This window comes from Lithobates pipiens, unplaced genomic scaffold, assembly GCF_037356315.1.
Source record: "Lithobates pipiens isolate NorthernLeopardFrog02 unplaced genomic scaffold, aLitPip1_a1.2 Scaffold_18, whole genome shotgun sequence".
In the NCBI taxonomy this organism is placed as follows: Eukaryota; Metazoa; Chordata; class Amphibia; order Anura; family Ranidae; genus Lithobates; species Lithobates pipiens.
In genome coordinates this window covers 641370308-641390094 of record NW_027507758.1, presented here as the reverse complement: position 1 = coordinate 641390094, position 19787 = coordinate 641370308, and the positions used below count along the sequence as shown (strand labels likewise).

General features: G+C 44.6%; 2 protein-coding genes across 2 annotated transcripts in view; both read left to right on the top strand.

Annotated features, from left to right (window-relative positions):
- LOC143986903 (uncharacterized) overlaps window positions 1-19787 on the top strand; it is a 1023878-nt gene that overhangs the window by 567236 nt on the left and 436855 nt on the right. The window contains exon 7 of the mRNA XM_077485310.1: window positions 9742-9883. Within this exon, the coding sequence (XP_077341436.1) occupies window positions 9742-9883 (142 nt within the window). The remainder of the gene's footprint in view (window positions 1-9741; window positions 9884-19787) is intronic.
- LOC143989998 (uncharacterized) overlaps window positions 9944-19787 on the top strand; it is a 97378-nt gene continuing 87534 nt past the window's right edge. Inside the window, 3 exon segments of the mRNA XM_077490238.1 lie at window positions 9944-12178; window positions 14504-14957; window positions 17534-17814. Coding sequence (XP_077346364.1) covers window positions 11120-12178; window positions 14504-14957; window positions 17534-17814 — 1794 coding nt within the window. The 5' untranslated portion in view covers window positions 9944-11119.

Sequence of the window (19787 nt, the reverse complement as noted above, 5' to 3'; positions counted from 1 at the left end):
CCCTCCAATGCCAGGGGGGGGGGGGGGGGGGTCTCGTCAACAAACTCTTGGCCTTCTTCTGTATACAATTCCTCCAAAATCTCCAGCATTATTATTTACTATATTATATTATTTATTCTGCATCGCAAAAAAATGGCCTGGTCATGAAGAGGGTAAATCTTCCCGAGGTGAAGTGATTTAACAAAAACATTAAAGTTACACTAAAGCACATAAAATTCCCCCCCCAAAAAATGTTGAGGCCCCCCACCTCCACATATACACACGTATGAATGTAAACACAAGTGTCGGGGGCGCCTACACTTGAAAACATTTATTGTGATACATATGTTACATATCGCCGCACACACCGGAATGAGAGCGATAATTCTATCACCAGACCTCCTCCATAACACTAATCTGATGACCTATAGGGGGCTTTTGAACCATCCCCTATAGAAAATATAGGGTACAGAAATTTGTCACTATTCAGGGGCCACACAAATTTACGGTGTGACATGTTGAGTATCTATTTACTTGGTGCAACCTCATCTTTTATATTTTACCAAAATTGGGTAATTCCTTGCATTCCTTTGCCCTAGAATTAACTTTGGTGTATTTGTGGTAATATAGCGTGACATAAAAAATTGGAACTTACCACTATTTTATTCTCTAGGGTGTCTGCTTTCTGAAAATATGTTTTGGGGTTTTTTATGTAATCTTCAGGCCTACAATGATTTTTTAATTGTGTGCAGAAAATGAAAAAGATAAAAAAAAGACTCTGGTAGTGAAAGGGTTAAAGTTGATTAAAAAATAAAAAAATCTGTGGAGGTCACATGACTCCTGTGGAGGGCGGAGCTCCAGTCTGCAGCCAGATACCATCAGGAAATGACGATATGACTGGAAACATTGTTTTTAATGTCTATTGAATGTTTGTTACATTAAAGTTCATTAAACAAACAATAAAAACGTAGGTTTCCTGTCAAATGTGGAGCTCCACTCTCGGAAGACAGGAAGTCTCTATTGAAGACAGGAAGTGATGTCAGGTACAGACAGGAAGTTCCGGGTGAGAGGTGAGTCGAAAGGAAGTAGAGAGAAGACGTTGCTGGAAGAGGCAGCAGAGGAGGTAATAAGATCTTATCTTCTATTTACACCCAGTAACCCCCCGTCATGTCCGTCCTCTTCCTCCACAGTCACTGTGATGTCTTTTATCTCCAGCAGATGATGATACACACATATATAGTGTGGAGGCCTAGATTAACCCCTTCAGGGGGGATCAGTTGATGATGAATATATCTTCCCTCCAAATCTGGCCATACATGGTTCAGTTTTATCGTTCATCCAGCAGGATGAGAGGAAAAAACTGAAGTGATTCCCCCATCCACACATTGGAGTGGGATGGGGGAATCCTCCCCGCTGCACTATTGTATTCTGACAATGGGAGCGCTCCTCCACTCTCAGAATACACAGATCAGTGATGAAGCCATTGGCTGCAGCCGCTGATGAAGTGACTTTTATCCGGCAGTGACCACACATGGATGGAAATGTGACCAATCCCTGCTGAACCAGCTGAATTTCCATGTCTCTATGGTCACCATAAGTGACTTCCTCCCCTCCCCCTCATCTCCTTCATTATGTAAGTCATGCTGAGATCATCTCCCATTGGCTGAGCAATATTCTCATTTGTCTCTGAGCTCCTTCTTGCTATTCCTCGTCCTGCCTGTTGTTTCCTTGGATTGATTTTCTGTGTAGTGACCCCGGCTTCATCTCTTGGATGCGCTCGTCTGTTGCTTGTCCTGACCTTTATCCTGATTCCTGGATCTCCTCCTCATCTCACACCCAACATAGAGAATGGAATTTGTGATCCAGAAGGACAAATCTTACGAGTCTCCCGGACCCCAAGAATCATAGTGAACACTAAACTGTCCTTATTAAATATTTCCCCACTGGAGACCATAGTGCTTAACCACTTCAGCCCCGGAAAGGATTTGCCCCCTTAATGACCAGGCCATTTTTTGCGATTCGGCAATGAGTCACTTTAACTGACAATTGAGTGGTCGTGCGACGTTGTACCCCAACAAAATCGACGACCTCTTTTCCCCACAAATAGAAGTTTCTTTTGGTGGTAATTGATCACCTCTGCACCTTTTTTTTCACGAAGAGTGACAATTTTGAAAAAAAACTAAAACAAATTTTCTTTTACTTTTTGCTATAATACATATCCCAAAAAAATATAAAAAACAAATGTATTCCTCAGTTTAGGCCGATATGTATTCTTCTAAATATTTTTGGTAAAAAAAAATTTTGCAACAGGCGTATATTGATTGGTTTGCGCGAAAGTTATCGCATCTACAAAATAGGGGATAGATGTCGGGACCTTTTACTACTAAAGGAGACTGCGACATTGCGGTGGACAAATCTGACCCCAAATGACACTTTTTGGGGAGCAGTGACATTACCACATTGATCAAAGCTATAAAAATGTACTGATCAGTGTAAAAAACGACACTGGCAGGGAAGGGGTTAACACCAGGAGGTGATCAAGGGGTTAATATAAAGCGCCTTGAGGCGATTCAGTTCGCTTTGTGCGCTATACAAATCATTCATTCATATAAAGTGTATAATAACAATCTAAAGTGCAACAATTATAACAAATAAAAATGATAATAAAATAACCACCACACACATTTTACACAGTTCTTTTCTTATACGGGCGGTACAGTGGTGTAGTGGGTAGCGCTCTCGCCTAGCAGTAAAAGTTGCTGTAGTGTCGCTGGTTCGAATCCCAACCTCGACACTACCTGACGGCAGTTTGCATGTTCTCCCTGTGCTGGCGTGGGTTTCCTCCCACACTCCAAAGACATGTTGGTAGACAGGGGCATCGTCAATACATTTGTTTCGTATTAAAATGAATTTGTAATTCGTGTCTGAAATTCAATTCGGATTGGTACGAAATACAAATTTTCATTTAACGAATGTTCGTCATGATGAATTTATCATTATGAGGGGCTCCCACCATCCCTGTGCTGTGCTGACTTCCTGGGTTTTTTAACTTCATCAAAACTAATAATCGTAATTAACGAACATTCTTATTTTGTCCGATTCTGAATCTCGACAGTATCGACGGTACCAGTCTCCCACTCCCATATTAAAAAAGGTAATTTTCCCAACCCCCACTCAGCAGAAGAAGAAAACCTCTGATTGGTCAACAAAACACCAGTCACGTTTCCGTTGTAACGGAATTTGGATCCGAAATTCGAAAACAAAATTTCGTATTACGTACAAAATTCGGAAGCATAGCAATTCGTATTTTGGATCCTCCCGAATGTACACATTTAATTTTTTTTTCGATTCGTAGAAAACGAATCGCACATGTCTACATGTTGTTAGGTAATGAGATGCTGTCTATAAAATTAATCAAACCTCAAATTTGGTTGGGATTTTTAAGGCAATGTAAAAAATGTACTAGTTGTATATAAAAAATATATTTTATTATAAATACAAAAAGAAGAAAACATTACTGTTGTATAAACAAAGAAAGTAATTTCCATAATATGACAATGTTGCATTGGCATACAGTAAAGCATAAAACAATACCACATGCAAAAGTTTATGCGACAAAGCGAGCGGCTATTTCGCCTATGCGTTTCGAAAAGTATATGTAAATAGTTTCTTCTTCAGGGAAGCCACTTTCTGTGAACACATAACACACAATAAATATATCGAAAATACATTTACAAAATAACATAATAACATTCAACCTCAACACTTGACTACTCACATGTTTGTTTTTAACATCAAAAGGACATTTCTCTTTCTTGGCACCGCCCAAAACAAAAAAGACGGACCAAAGAGGAAAAATAATAATAATGATGATGATCTGCTGAATTGTCACCGCACTACAAAGCCCAGGAGTCTGGGAGACTCAACAATAGATGGGAACAAAATAGCTTCTTTAGTACATGTCCAATGGCTCATCAAGTGAGAAAACCCACGTTATATGAGCCCTCGATAATCAGGAGGACCTAAGGCAGAGAAAAAAAACAAGGAATATTTTAATTTTTACTCCCATCTTATCACTTTTCTTTAAAGAGAGAGATCACTCAATTATTGCTTACCGCAGTATTAGAGTCCAACATTCGTAAACCAAGTTCCTTAGTTTTCCTGCCAATACAATCAAATCCTGAAAATCCTAAGGACATGTGAAAGATTCCCACCTGTTCGAGCTTCTGGCGTTTTCCTTAAATAGCCCAGGTCTGATTGATTGGCGCCAAAGAGTCCTCCAATCAAAATGATAACTCCTCCTAACTACTAATAAACTCCCTTAATAGGAGGTCTTACTTGAAAACTATTCCAATCACAAGGCACCCTCATTGCCCAAACAACAGCGTCATCACTGTTGTTGTGTACACATCCGGTGCGCCAACCACAACCGGAACCCGAGATAGCGCCAACCAGAACCGGAAGTAGCGCCATCCTCAACCGGAACCGGAAGTGGTGCTCATCCAAGACCTCCGGACGTGACGACATCTCCGCAACCGGAAATGACGATGTCACACATCAGACGGCTTAGACGGATGCCACAAGAAAACCAAATGAGGAGATGGCGGCGTCGTCACCAAGGAGACGGCACCGCTTATCTCCCCTACATAGATAGAACAATACCTGAAAGGGCAAAGAAGAGAGAATAGACCATCCATCGCTTGGTAAATTACGATCTTTTTTAAACTCATTTTGTTCCATTGAAAATGATTACCACATTTAAAGAGACCCTTCCTCAATCAAGTTGTTTTAAAGGGCATATGGATATTTAATCCAAGAAGGGTGGCAAATTTAATCACAAACCAATCCCTAATGTATTTATCAGGTGTGATATGCCACCCAAGGCAAGAACTAAAACCACCGACACAGGAAAAAATTGGATAAGTCTGAGACAACCACATAAGGGGCCGACTAAGAACGAATCCAAAGCCAATACAACAACTCCCAATCAGGAATTTATGGGGAAAAGAAAAAAAACACCCATAACCTCTCCTCTATGGAGTAATGTAAATGGGCACACCTGTGCCGGGAGTGTGGTGACAGCAGATCCTATCTATAAGAATTATGCCCTGTTACACCCATGTGTTAGCAGTGTCAAATGTTGTTCACAAAGAATGGGTACAAATATATTTCATATGGAAAACCCATTGTAATAAAATGCAAATAAATAAAATAGAATAACCTTAAAAAAAAAAAGGGGGGGGAAACATGAAAAGGAAACTCAATTACCTCTACATCTCTACACCAATTCATTAGTCAGTTTTTCCCGAAACATAGCCATCCAGAAATGGCCTAAAACTTTCTGTTTCATTAAGGCCTGGGGGGGTTGTAGCTTCTAAAGACCTACTCCAGCGCATTTCGCGCTACAAGAGTATTTTGTTCCAATCCCCTCCTCTAAGTGGTATATGTACTCGATCCACAACAGTGAAATTCACAGCAGGCATCCTGTAGGCATGAGCTTTTGCTACATGTCTACCCAGTGGAAGATATAAATTGCAGATCCTCATACTAGACAGATGTTTACTTATACGTTGGGCAAATTCTTGTTTGGTCTTCCAATATAGAAAGCACCACACTCACATTGAAAAAGATAGACTACACCTCTCGTTTTGCAATTAGCAAAATGTTTTAACCGAAAATTCTCACCATTCGGTAACTTAAAAGTTGTACGTTGCCTTATGAATTCAGAAACATCAGGACCCACATGGGTAGGTCCCCCAGGTTTTGCATGGATCTAAACATTGACTTCCTTTGTACTCACTTTGTGTCAATGAGTCTCCAATGGAGCCGGCCTTCCGAAAAGTAATTTGAGGTTTTGGGGTGATAACGGTAGACAAAACTGGGTCCTCCGTTAACACCGACCAATATTTAGTGAGAATTTTTTTTTATTTTTTCATGTTCATTCGAGAACCGTAATATTAATCTAGTTTTATTGTCAGCCTTATTCGATTTCTTTTTTCCAAACAACAACACTTGTCTATCTTGGCTCTTAACACGGTTAAAAGCCTTTTTCAGACCAGTTTTAGTATAGCCTCTTGATTGTAATCTCCTACTCAGTTCATCTGCCTCCTCCTGGAAAGCTACTTCAGTTGTACAATTTTGTTTTATTCGTAACAGTTGACTGTATGAATTCATTATTTTCTAATCTAACCAAAGTACTTGAAAAAAAGTCAGCCCTACACTGGCATATACAGTCCTTAGAACGATACATCCAAGAAAACATTAATCCGATTGGTTTGAGAATTCAGATATTCCCCATTCTCAGCCATATTTCTAATGAGCTGAAGAAGAATTGAGAATCTTACTTGAATGATTGCTCAAAAAATCTGATGATTTTATTACAAAAAGAGTATAAACAGCAATTTCTGGTTGCGGAGATGTCGTCACGTCTGGAGGTCTTGGATGAGCACCACTTCCCGGTTTCGGTTGAGGATGGCGCTACTTCTGGTTCCGGTTGTGGTTGGCGCTATCTCGGGTTCCGGTTGTGGTTGGCGCACCGGATGTTTTGAGGTTTGACTAATTTTATCTACTATTCAGGGATGATGGCAATTACATGCCATAGCATATGAGTCTAACAATATTCTTTATTAGATGCTGTCTAAATTGGTCCTAGTGTATGAATGTGGGTTAGGGACCTTAGACTGTAAGCTCCTTGAGGGTAGGGACCGATGTGAATGTACAATGTATATGTAAAGTTCTGTGTAAATTGATGGCGCTATATAAGTACCTTAAGTAATAATAATAAATAATAGTGCAGCGCAGTATAACCTATATATCATTGTTTGAAACACCAATAAATAAAATGGAAATAACTAAATGCAATATTCCCTACAGTGTATTCTTATATACGTAATTAAAAGCACAGTGCAAGCAGTCCATATATATAAGATTTCATGTGTTATATAACATCAGTGTTGATAGAGAACTCGTTTATATCAAACAGTGTGTGAGACCATCCCCCGCCGTGCTCATCCTTCCTCACTGGGACCAGTATCATGTGCACACCACCACCAGACACATTTAGTGTGTGAGACCATCCCCCGCTGCAGGGCTGCCTTTTTGCATGGGCACGCTATTCAGTTGCCCGGGGGCCCCACCTGTCCAATGACTCCAGCCAGGGCCGGGCTGGCCTACCGGGATACTGAGAAATTTCCCAGTAGGCCATCTGCCTTGGGGCCGCTTTGAGTTACTGCTACAGCGCACCGCTCTTTCCATCTCTCCTCCTCCTCCTGTGTTTTACGGAGCTGGCTGGGTCTGTGTTCGGCGGCCGTGCTGTAACAAGGTCCCACCTCCCTAGACCGACTTGTGTAATAGTAGATTGAATCAATGTTCCGCCTATCACACGAGCTGGTCTAGGGGGGCTGGACCTTGTTACAGCACGGCCACCAAACACAGACCCAGCCAGCTCTGTGATAAACAGGAGGAGATGCCCGCTGTGTGTGTGTGTTACCAGGCAATGGTGAGTCTGTATTAATTGGCACAGTGATGCTGCATTCATGGGCACAGTGAGGCTGCAATGGTGGGTACAGTGAGGCTGCAATGGTGGGTACAGTGAGGCTGCATTCATGGGTACAGTGAGGCTGTAATGATGGGCACAGTGAGGCTGCAATGGTGGGTACAGTGAGGCTGCATTCATGGATACAGTGATGCTGCAATGGTGGGCACAGTGAGGCTGCAATGGTGGGCACAGTGAGGCTGCAATGGTAGGCACAGTGAGGCTGAAATGGTGGGCACAGTGAGGCTGAAATGGTGGGCACAGTGAGGCTGCAATGGTGGGTACAGTGAGGCTACAATGGTGGGCACAGTGAGGCTGCATTCAATTCAAATAATGGTCACTCTTTTGCTCCTTCACGATCTCTCTCATCCATGCCCAAAACAGCCGATCCTCCTACGCTCTCCCCACTGGGTGCTTGTGCTGATAACTTCACATAGATTTCTTTCAGGAAACTCTTTCCTTCTCTCTCCACCTACAGCTCAGCTCAGATTCTCTCAAATCCGTTATTGACATGCAATCACAAACATAGACTCCATAGTGCTCTCTGCTTGTTACTTTATGAATACAGCCCCAAAACAGGCACACTTACAAGATCAAAGATTTAAAACAGCATATGTCTTAACTATGTTCCCTCAGCGTGTTCTAACTGTAGGGGGGGTGGGCTACCAGTGACATGACAGAAATCACTTTTCCTGATCACTGGATGCAATATATCGCTGACATGTCACTAGGCAGAACGGGGAATGCCTTCTTTACATTCTGCCTGTGTACAAGGCAATCGCGGGTCACTGGCAGAGATTAATCCACCCGACCCGCGGACACGCTCCCACAGCGTGCAGGAACGGTGATTTGATCAGGAGAGCCACTCTGCCGCCGTATAACTGTGGTGGTCGGTCGGTCGCCAACTAGTTAAATGCATACTGCGCTTCATATTACCTCCTGATATCCTCATCCCATTATTGTACAACCAATACAGATAATTCTGTTATCAATGTTATCTGTCTACAGGGAAACCTTCATAGATGACGGCACCAATGAGGATGGAGGAGGACCGGAGTCACATGACTGAGAAGATACTAAACCTCACCCTGGAGATCATCTACCTGCTGACCGGAGAGGTGAGGAGGATTCTGGGAGGTCACATGACATCACTCTTATCTCTATTAATAAAACACAGACCTGACCGGAGAGGTGAGGAGGATTCTGGGATTCTAACATGATATTCCTATTGGTTCCTCAATACAGAGATTTCCTCTTGTGAAGTCAGGTGATCATATGACCATCACAGTGCCTCCATGTGACTCCCTAAAACCTGAGAGACACAACCTGGAGAAGATTCTAGAAGTCACCAAGAAGATGATGGAGCTGCTGACAGGAGAGGTGAGGAGGATTCTGGGAATTGTGGGACATTATCCAGTAACAGACAAGGGATGTGTCTGGATGGTGACTGTATCATTGTGTGTGTCAGGTTCCTATAAGGTGTCAGGATGTCACTGTCTATTTCTCCATGGAGGAGTGGGAGTATTTAGAAGGACACAAGGATCTCTACAAGGACGTCATGATGGACAATCAGCCGCCCCTCACATCACCGGGTAAGAGGAGACTTTATTGTAAAGGAGAGAGCAGTACGGAGGCTCCACCTAGATCCCCCATCATCTGATAAACACATAGAAACAATGTATTCAGTCAGTGTGTGTGTTTCCTACAGATGGATCCAGTAATGGGAACCCACCAGAGAGATGTCCCCGTCCTCTGTATTCCCGGGATTCCACACAGGAAGATCACACCATCCCCCACCATCATCAGGTAGATGAGGAACAATCACTGATAGTATCATTAGGATCTGTACATTATCTGCATTGTTACCATTGATGTCATTTTTATTATATATTCAGAGTGGAAACCTGAGAGATTCTAAAGAAGAGATAAAAGAGGAGGATGATGAGGATGGGGTGATGGAGGAGTTTCTAAAAGAACACAAAGATCTGTACCAGGACACCATGGTGGAGTCATCCAGCTACAGGAACCCACCAGAGAGATGTCCCCGTCCTCTGTATTCCCGGGATTCCACACAGGAAGGTCGCACCATCCCCCACTGTTATAAGGTTGGTGGGACGGAGCTTATAAAACACAGACTCATGCAGATAATGTGTGGATTTTCTATGTGATTTCACAATAATAAATCTTCTATCTTACAGATGATATTCTCTCTCATTTTCTTGGTTTAGAGTGGAGATCCAATGGATATAGAATTTGAGGTGAAATCAGAAGAAGAAGAGAGGTATGTGAGGGATGATCAGCAGTCTATGGAGGAGGATGGAATAACGGGGACATTTATAGAGGAGGACACTCCTACAGAGATCAGCACAGGTGGGTCATTAACACTCAATACATTCCTCCACCCATACTGCTCACTGATTGGTCCAGAGTAGGGCGGGGGCTGGGTGATATCAGCCTGTAATCCCCTGGTCACTTTCCTGAGCTGTGTTCCCCGTCCTGTATTCCTGGATTTCTCTCCGATAATCTTCCTTCTCTGTGCTGCCGACACAATTTATGTCTCTAGACTGGATTTATGGAGATTCTGGGGATCAGCTGGCAGCAAAATGTTCATTTTCCCCATAGATGTTACTAGATCTAGGCACCTGGGGTATGTGATTTGGGTCTTCTGCCCCATACCCGGGTATGACAAGATCTCTGACAGAACAATCCCCCCAGGATTACTTGTTGTGTTGTCTGCTGGCTGTGCCGGGTGGAGGGATATGTCTGTATAGTCTCAGACCCAAGTCACTGAGTGCAGTCTCGGGAGATGGGAGGCAGCGGTGTGGGACCTCTGCAACTTGTCTCATGTAATCATTTCATCTTCCACTGATTACTGAATACCAATATTATGAGTCCTGACCCTTACACTGTATACTTTATATTCTACATTACATACTCCTGACCCCTGCACTATATACTCTATGTTGTACATTACATCATTCTGATACTATATAGTCCTATCTGTTGTATCTTATACAATATGTTGTACATTACATAGTCCTGACTTCTGCTCTCTCCCCTCCCCCCACTGCTATATATACACATAATATGGATTCTCTTTTGTTACACCCATTTCCTACCAGCTGGACATTTTATATCGGATGATGTGATTGGAGCACAGACTTTTACATGGTGATAATAATGTGATAACATCCTCAGACTTTGGAACCTTAAACAGAAAGTGATAATGAGGGAGGAGTCAATAATCCAATGATGGGGGTCTTCAGGATCAGTCCAGTCTTCATCTTGGTTGTTCTCCCCCCATCCTCACTCTCTGACCTCTGGTGGGGCTCAGCCCCGCTGTTATTCATGACTAAATCATGGTCTAAATAAGGAAGTGCAGGACTTCTTGTGTTGGGAAGATGGCAATGAGTGATAGAGGGGGAGGGGACACTCGTCCTATAATCCCCTCATCACTGTCACTCCTATAAAAGACAGTTCTCGTTGTTTCCTCCCTCTCTGACTAAGGTCTATGAATAAAGAAATGATCTGGTAGGAGATCAGAGGACCCATTTACTAGTTACCTTGAGGGGGGAATTGTAAGATCCTCAGAGACAAAGCTGCCTGATGTGGGCGGAGTCCTGGTTTAGGGGAACCAATCAGCTTATGTCTAGTAATAATCTTTGTATTTCTATTTTAGTAGATGGACGGGAGATGAGGAAAACCTCAGAGGATTGTCTCACTTTGTCTCCAGACTGTAAAGTAGAAGATGAGGACATCACACAATATAGTCCAGGAGAAAACCCGACTACCTCAAATGTCCATCCGGCACCACACAGTGTAGATGGACCATCGTATTCCTCTTATCCTGAGGAACCTCAGACTGTGCGGGACGGGGTTGTCCTTCCAACAGAGAAGAGCTTTTTCTGTACTGAGTGCGGGAAGTGTTTCAGTTCTAAATCCAATCTTATTGTGCATAAAAGATCTCACACAGCAGAGAAGCCGTATTCCTGTCCTGAGTGTGGGAAGTGTTTTAGTTCTAAATCCAATCTTATTGTGCATATAAGATCTCACACAGGGGAGAAGCCGCATTCCTGTCATGAGTGCGGGAAATGTTTTTCACAAAAGTCCCATCTTTCCACACATCAGAGATCTCACATGGGAGAGAAGCCGTATTCCTGTCCTGAGTGTGGGAAATGTTTTTCACAAAAGGCCAGTCTTTCCAAACATCAGAGATCTCACAGGGGGGAAAAGCCGTATTCCTGTCCTGAGTGTGGGAAATGTTTTTCAGAGAAGTCCAATCTTTACAAACATCAGAGATCTCACACAGGGGAGAAGCCGTATTCCTGTCCTGAGTGTGGGAAATGTTTTTCACAGAAGTACAATCTTTCCACACATCAGAGATTTCACACGGGGGAGAAGCCGTATTCCTGTCCTGAGTGCGGGAAATGTTTTTCACATAAGTCCCATCTTTACACACATCAGAGATCTCACACGGGGGAATAGCCGCATTCCTGTCCTGAGTGCGGGAAATGTTTTTCATGGAAGTCCTATCTTCACACACATCAGAGATCTCACACGGGGGAGAAGCTGTATTCCTGTCCTGAGTGTGGGAAATGTTTTTTACAGAAGTCCGATCTTTCCAAACATCAGAGATCTCACACAGGGGAGAAGCCGTATTCCTGTCCTGAGTGAAGGAATTGTTCCTCACTGAAGTCCTGTCTTCCTGTGCATCAGGGATCCCACACAACCCTTGAGGTGTATTAGTGCCTTGAGTGCGGGAAATGTCTTCTATATGAATGTTGCTGGACATCACAGCTCTCATGTGGGGAAGAAGCACCCCCTGATATACACCTCAGATATACTCCATGGCTGATCTTCATCATGGAAGAAACAGTTCCAGGGGTGTGGAGATTTTTTGAAAAAATGAATTGTCCGAGGGATTAAATTGGATCCCAATCTCCTAGTCTCTTATGACAATCTCCTTTTTCCTCATCTACCAGAGAGCTCAGCAGAGGTGTGGGAGTTCATTGAAAACTACAAGCCGACATCGGCAAAGGACAGAACTCTGTGAATGAATGGCGCGGCTGCGCTCTTTTCATAAAGTGACAGCCGGTACAGGGAACTTCTCCCAACACTGCTGTCACACAGAGGACTCGGATCGCTGAGCCGCTGCAGGAACATGTAACATCTTCCCGAAGGGGAACTTTTTCTTTAACCCTTTCACTGCCAGAGACGGTTTTGTGTGTTTTTTTTGCCCACATGTTTAACCCCTTCAATACCGGACACTTTCACCTCCTTCCTGCCCACACCAATTGACAGCTGTCAGCGTTGTCACACTTTGAATGACAATTACTCAGTCATGCACCACTGTACCAAAATTTCATTTTTATATTTTTCCCCACAAATAGAGCTTTGGTCGTATTTGATCACCAGTGGGGGGGGGGGGTTATTTATTGTGCTACAAATAAAAAAAAACTGAAAATTTTGAAAAATAAAGTTTTTCTTTGTTTCTGTTATAACATTTTGTAAATAAGTAAGTTTTCTCCTTCACTGATGGGCACTGATGAGGAGGTACTGACAGGCATTACTTATGGGCACTGATTGGCATCACTGATGGGCACTGATGAGGAGGTACTGACAGGCATTATTTATGGGCACTGATTGGCATCACTGATGGGCACTGATGAGGAGGTACTGACAGGCATTACTTATGGGCACTGATTGGCATCACTGATGGGCACTAATGAGGAGGTATTGACAGGCATTACTTATGGGCACTGATTGGCATCACTGGTGGTCATCCCTGACTATCATAGAAACTACAAAGCAGCGCTCTATGGGTTAAATCCAGAATGTCCATGTGAAATCCATGAGGTGAATAAAAAGAATAGTTTATTGCACGGTGGATTGGAAAAACAAAGAATGCCGGGAACTGTGAGATCTTCAGATGTCACAATAAACAGTCATGCAGATATCTTATCAGATTGGTATTGTTAAAAAAAACATTAAAAGCAAACGATACCACTGGAGACATCCGGGTGGAGAAGGGTTAATGCCATCCAAGGACTTGCTGGTCAGACATGGTAAGGGGCGCCTTACGCTATGTGGAGATGGATGAAAAGCCCGGTGAAGAGAATGGCAGTCCGCTGCCTGAAACCTTATGATGGAACTTTCCCTGCGTCCAGGAAGAATGGGACGGCGGAGTGCAGGGGAACGCTGTGCCCACCATTGTGAGGACCTGAGATGGTGGCCCGAGGAAACCAAACTGGGCTGTGAGCGGTGGGGTATGACAGCTGCCGTGGGATGGAAAAATCCGGGAGAGCCGAAGGAACCTGGAGCACTGAATGGCGTCACCCCCACACCGGAAACCAGGAAGTATGTGATGCACAGTGGAGCGCAAGCTGCTGGGTTCCCGTGACTACATGTCTCAAACGCCTGTGCTTTTTCCAAGTCATGGAAGAAAAGGCAACAGCAGTATTTAAGCCCGATGTGAGGGGTGGGGAGGGGCGGGAGTATCTAGCTCAAGTATAGCCAATAACCCATCTCAACCCTATCATTAATGAAAGAAAGAGAGCGCGTGTGGAATCCATATTACACTCATGGAAATACATTCATCGTAAAATTCATAGAGCCTCTCAAAAACAATGTTATAAAAATATATAAAATACAGTATATATCTGTGTATATACTGATAAAATCCATAATAATAAATAATGTTGAAACCATGAATAAATAACAAAAAGATAATAAATAATGAAAAATGATATATATTGATGATGTCTGGCTCATTTGGAGTGGGGCCCAGGCGTGTTCTCTTCCTTTGTAGCCCATTACAATACCAATGAATTAGGGTTGTCTTTCACACATGTATTAGACCCCACTGAACTAGTCTTCCTAGATTTGGTTCTGTCTCACGACAAACAAGATATCGTCTCCAGAAATCACACCAAACCTACAAGTGCCAACTCCTACCTTCATTCTGACAGTTGTCATCACTCCACCCGGCAGATGAACATCCCCAATGGGCAGTTTCATAGATTGAGGAGGAAGTATTCCAGGTTGGTAGACTATACTACACAAGACAAGCGCATGCAGAGAAAATTTGAAGAGAAGAACTACCCCAGAGATCTGGTCCAGGATGCTTTTGTTTCTCATATGGATATTTCACCAAAACCCAAAGACACTACTGATAGACAACCAGATAATACAGCTAGATTTGTGTCCACTTTCAACTCTAAATATAGGACTATTTCAAAGATCATCAATAAACATTACAAAATATTATTGCTCTTAATCATAAATATTTTTGCTCCAAGCAAGTTACAAAGTTCCAATAAAAGACCTCTGTTTGACATTAATGCCTATTTTGATACTAGGACGGGCATTTTTCAATGTCGCAAAAGAGATTGCCTCACCTGCCAGTTTATCACTCATGGTCGCCCTGAGATTGCCACCAATAAGGGTACCACTTTCCAGATTAGTCAGTTTATTACTTGCTCAATGGATTTTGTTACTTACTGTATATCCTGTGGTGCCCTTGTAACCTCTTGTATGTAGGCCGTACGATACGTACCTTGTGTACGAGGGTTGGAGAGCACCGGAGGTTTATTACAAAGGGGATTTCACAAACACAGCGTCCCACGCCATTTTCTCCAGATACATAACAAATATATAAAATATATAAAATATAATCCATTCCTAAAGGTACACTTACTGACAGCGAGAGGTTTTCCTTCCTGTGCAGGAGGGAAAACGTTCAGATCTATATGTTAGGATCTCTTTCACCTGAAGGCCTCAATGAAGAACTTGATATTTATAGCATGGTGTAACATTCATACAGCTAGTTCACATCTAACTGGGTCAGGTGTTCTAAGAAATAGGTTTGTCCCAGTTCTATATATACTTTTTATAGGTATTGGTAGGTTCATGGTTATACATGTATACACTATTACTATTACATGTAGATTTACCCTCACATTCACAAGCGATTGAAAAAATGACAAACAATAAATAAATACACAAAGTTGTCACTAAATGATATATTGCTCACCCATGACATGGTTATATGTGGAATTACACCCCAAAATACATTCTGCTGCTTCTCCTGAGTACGGAGATACCACAAGTGTGAGACTTTTTGGGAGCCTAGCTGCGTACAGGACCCCGAAAACCAATCACCGCCTTCAGGATTTCTAAGGGCGTAAAATGGTGATTTCACTTCCTCACTACCTATCACAGCTTCGGAGGCCATAAAATGTCCAGATAGCACAACCCCCCTAAATTCCCCCATTTTGGAAAGTAGACACCCCAAGCTATCTGCTGAGATGCATGGGGAGTATTTTGCAGATCTCACTTTTTGTCACAAATTTTTGAAATTTGAAAACAAAAATGCCCTTTTCTTTCTTAATTTTCATGCCTCTTAGCAAATACCTTGGGGTGTTTACTTTCCAAAATGGGGGAATTTGGGGGGATTTTGTGCTATCTGGACATTTTATGGCCTCCAAAGCTGTGATAGGTAGTGAGGAAGTGAAATCACTATTTTACGCCCTTAGAAATCCTGAAGGCAGTGATTGGTTTTCGGGGTCCTGTATGCGGCTAGGCTCCCAAAAAGTCTCACACATGTGGTATCCCCGCACTCAGGAGAAGAAGCAGAATGTATTTTGGGGTGTAGGAGACAAGAGACACTTTGGGACAAATCCATTATTACAAAATGAAAAAGGCTCACGATGTAGATCCATCTCACGCCGCCCAATGAGCCAAAAAAATGTAAAAAAAAGCCGCAACAGCTCCACCTCCATGGGAAGCTCCCTGTCTCGGTCGTCCTGGTGATCCAATGGCACATGGGAGACCTGCCCACAGGATTCCTTTGCTGAGAACTTGTCGGTATCCTTGGGTGCGCGTTAGCGCGAATGGACACACGCGGGTGCGTGTTGGTACGAACGGGCGCACGCGGGTGCGCGATGGTACGAACGGGCGCACGCGGGTGCGCGATGGTGCGAACGGACGTACGCGGGTGCGCGGGGTCACGAACGGGCACACGGTTACCCGCGGGGGCACGCAGACTCGCCGTGCGACCGTTTTTGGCGCCCAAAGGGCTACTTAAGGAATCTGCCACTGTGCCTCCTTGCTGTCCAGTCTACAGCGTGTCCGGTGAGTCTGCTATCTGCTGCTTCTGATTCCTGTTGCCCGGCCTGTTCCTGACTACGTTTGCTTGCTGCCTGCCACCGACCTCCTGCCTGTCTGACTATGTCTCTGCCTCTTCCCGTGTACCATTGTTCCCCGCCTGTTACCGACCCGGCTTGTACCCGACTCTGCTGACTGCCACCTGCTGTTCCGGTCTGATAGCCAGTGCCTGCTGCCATCTGCTGACTGCCACCTGCTGTTCCTGTCTGATAGCCTGTGCCTGCTGCCATCTGCTGACTGCCACCAGCTGTTCCAGCCATCTACCTGTTCCTGCTATTGTCCACATTCCTACCTGTCTGCCGGGTGTCTTCCATCCAGTGCCTCTGTGGATCCCTTGCTGTTGCCGGTCCAGATCTGCCCTACACCAGCCTGGCACTTGTGCCCTCTGAACTTGTGCCCTCTGAACTCTTGAATACCTGTTTCCACCTTCAGGGGTTCTTGAGCCAGAGGCTTACGAGAAGCCGCTCCCTGCATTCTGGGCTCTCATACCAGGTACGTGACAGTACTGGACAGCCATGTCCGAGCCCACGCAGGGAGCCTCCCCTATGGACGAGCTCTGCCGCCTCTTAGCTGGTCTTACCCAGGCGGTGAAGAACCTGCAGGAAGGTTACAGCCGACTGGAGGAACGTGTCCAGGCCCTATCTGCTACTACGCCAGCCGTCTCCGGATCCTCTGCTCCACCTTCGGTGGGGATGATGCCGCCCGAACCTAGGGTCCCTACTCCAGAACGATTCTCTGGCAACCGGAATAAATTCAGAGCTTTTCATAATTCCTGCGAACTCTTTTTTGCCTTGCAACCAAGGACTTTCTCTCTCGAGGCAACCAAAGTGGGGTTTGTCATTTCCCTGTTGACAGACGAACCCCAGGCCTGGGCCCACCGTCTCCTGGAACGGAAGGACCCATCTCTGGATACCCTGAATGCCTTTTTCCTTGCGATGTCGCGGTTGTATGAGGACCCTCAGCTTGCTGCCACCGCAGAGGCAGCTTTACACGCACTACAACAAGGTCGCAGGCCTGTGGAGGATTATGTGTCGGAATTTAGACACTGGAGCTCCGACACGGACTGGAATAACTCTGCTTTACGATACCAGTTTCGTATGGGCCTTTCAGAGTCTTTGAAAGACGAACTGGCCCGAGTGGGTACTCCTGAGACCCTGGAAGCCCTCATATACCTATCTGTTCAAATAGACCGACGCCTAAGAGAGCGTCGCCTGGAGCGTTCTTCCACAACCTCTCGACCCGTCTGGATGTTGCCACGTGTGCCAAGCCCCACCCATTCGGCCCCTCCTGCTCCTGCCACGGCCGCACCGGACTCTTCGGAACCCATGCAGCTGGGGTTGCTCCGACCATCTCTGACACCCGAGGAACGCCAACGTCGCCGGGCCGGCAACCTTTGTCTCTACTGCGGAGAACCGGGACATTTTGTTCGCACTTGCCCTGCTAAATTTCGTAAGTGCTTTTCCATCCCTCCTGCTTCCTCACCCGTTTTGTCAAATAACACTTCTCATTTGGCTGTACCTATACTTTTGCAGCTCCCAGGAGGGAATATCCAAACCAACGCAATAATTGATTCCGGGGCTTGTAGTGGCTTTGTGGATTTGTCCTTCGCTTTAAAGAATAACATTCCTTTTCGGCCTAGGGTGAAAGGACTTTCGGTGTATCTGGCCGATGGCTCAACCCTTAAGTCTGGACCAGTGACTCAGGAGACTGCTCCGCTGTTTGCTATCATTGCTGGGACTCACCAGGAGCTTTTGTGCCTAGATGTTATCAAGTCTCCTTTGTTTCCTGTCATACTAGGCATGCCTTGGTTGAGAGCTCACAACCCACGCATCAATTGGATCACAGGAAGAATCGAGTTTCCTTCAGCTTACTGTCTTCAGCACTGTTTTCCGGTTGTCAACATGGACTCTTCTTCCCTACTCTACTTGGAAACGGACGCTGAGGTCCGACAAGCTGTACCCGAGGACTATCATAACTTCTTGGATGTATTTAGTAAGAAGGGCGCTGAAACCTTACCTCCACATAGGCCATATGACTGTCCGATAGAATTGCTTCCTGGGGCAGAGATTCCTTTCGGAAGAATTTTTCCATTATCTGAAACGGAATTGGGGACCCCGAGATCCTATTTGGACGACAACCTGGAGAAGGGATTCATCCGACCTTCCACCTCCCTGGCGGGTGCAGTGATCTTCTTCGTTGAAAAGAAGGACCATTCCCTACGCCCATGTGTGGATTATCGGGCACTTAATAAAGTCACTATTAAGAACCGTTACCCCCTGCCATTAGTGCCCGAACTGTTTCAGAGACTGGGATCAGCTGAAGAATTTTCCAAGTTGGATCTTCGGGGTGCCTACAACCTCGTCTGTATTCGGAGGGGTGATGAATGGAAGACTGCCTTCCGTACTCGTTTCGGGCACTTTGAATATTTAGTTATGCCTTTTGGTTTGTGCAACGCCCCTGCCACATTCCAACACTTTGTAAACGACATCTTCAGAGACTACCTTGATCTGTTTGTAATAATCTATCTGGATGATATTCTGATTTTTTTCTCCACTTTAGCTGAACACCGGGAACATGTAAAGAACGTCTTAGCTCGACTCCGTCTTCACGGTCTATATGCCAAGCCTGAAAAGTGCGTCTTCGAGCAACGAAGCATCCAGTTCCTCTGTCTGATCATCTCAGTGGAAGGGATTGAGATGGATCCCCAGAAAATTTCTGCTATACAGGACTGGCCTGCTCCTTCTGACAAAAAGGGGGTCCAACGATTTGTGGGGTTCGCCAATTTCTACAGGAAGTTCATTAAGGGGTTTTCCTCCATCATTTCCCCCATCACCGGACTGACCAAACAGGGTCAAAAGTTCCAATGGACTTCCGAGGTGCAGGAGGCCTTTAAAACCCTGAAAGACTTGTTTGTATCAGCCTCAGTCCTAAAGCACCCCGACTCAACTCTGCCATATATCCTAGAGGTGGATGCCTCAGAAATAGCGGTCGGGGCAGTGCTTTCCCAGAGACAGGGGCCTAAGTCTCTTCTGCACCCGGTCGCTTTCTTCTCTCGCAAGCTATCTGAGGCAGAAAGAAATTACAACGTAGGTGATCGTGAGCTACTGGC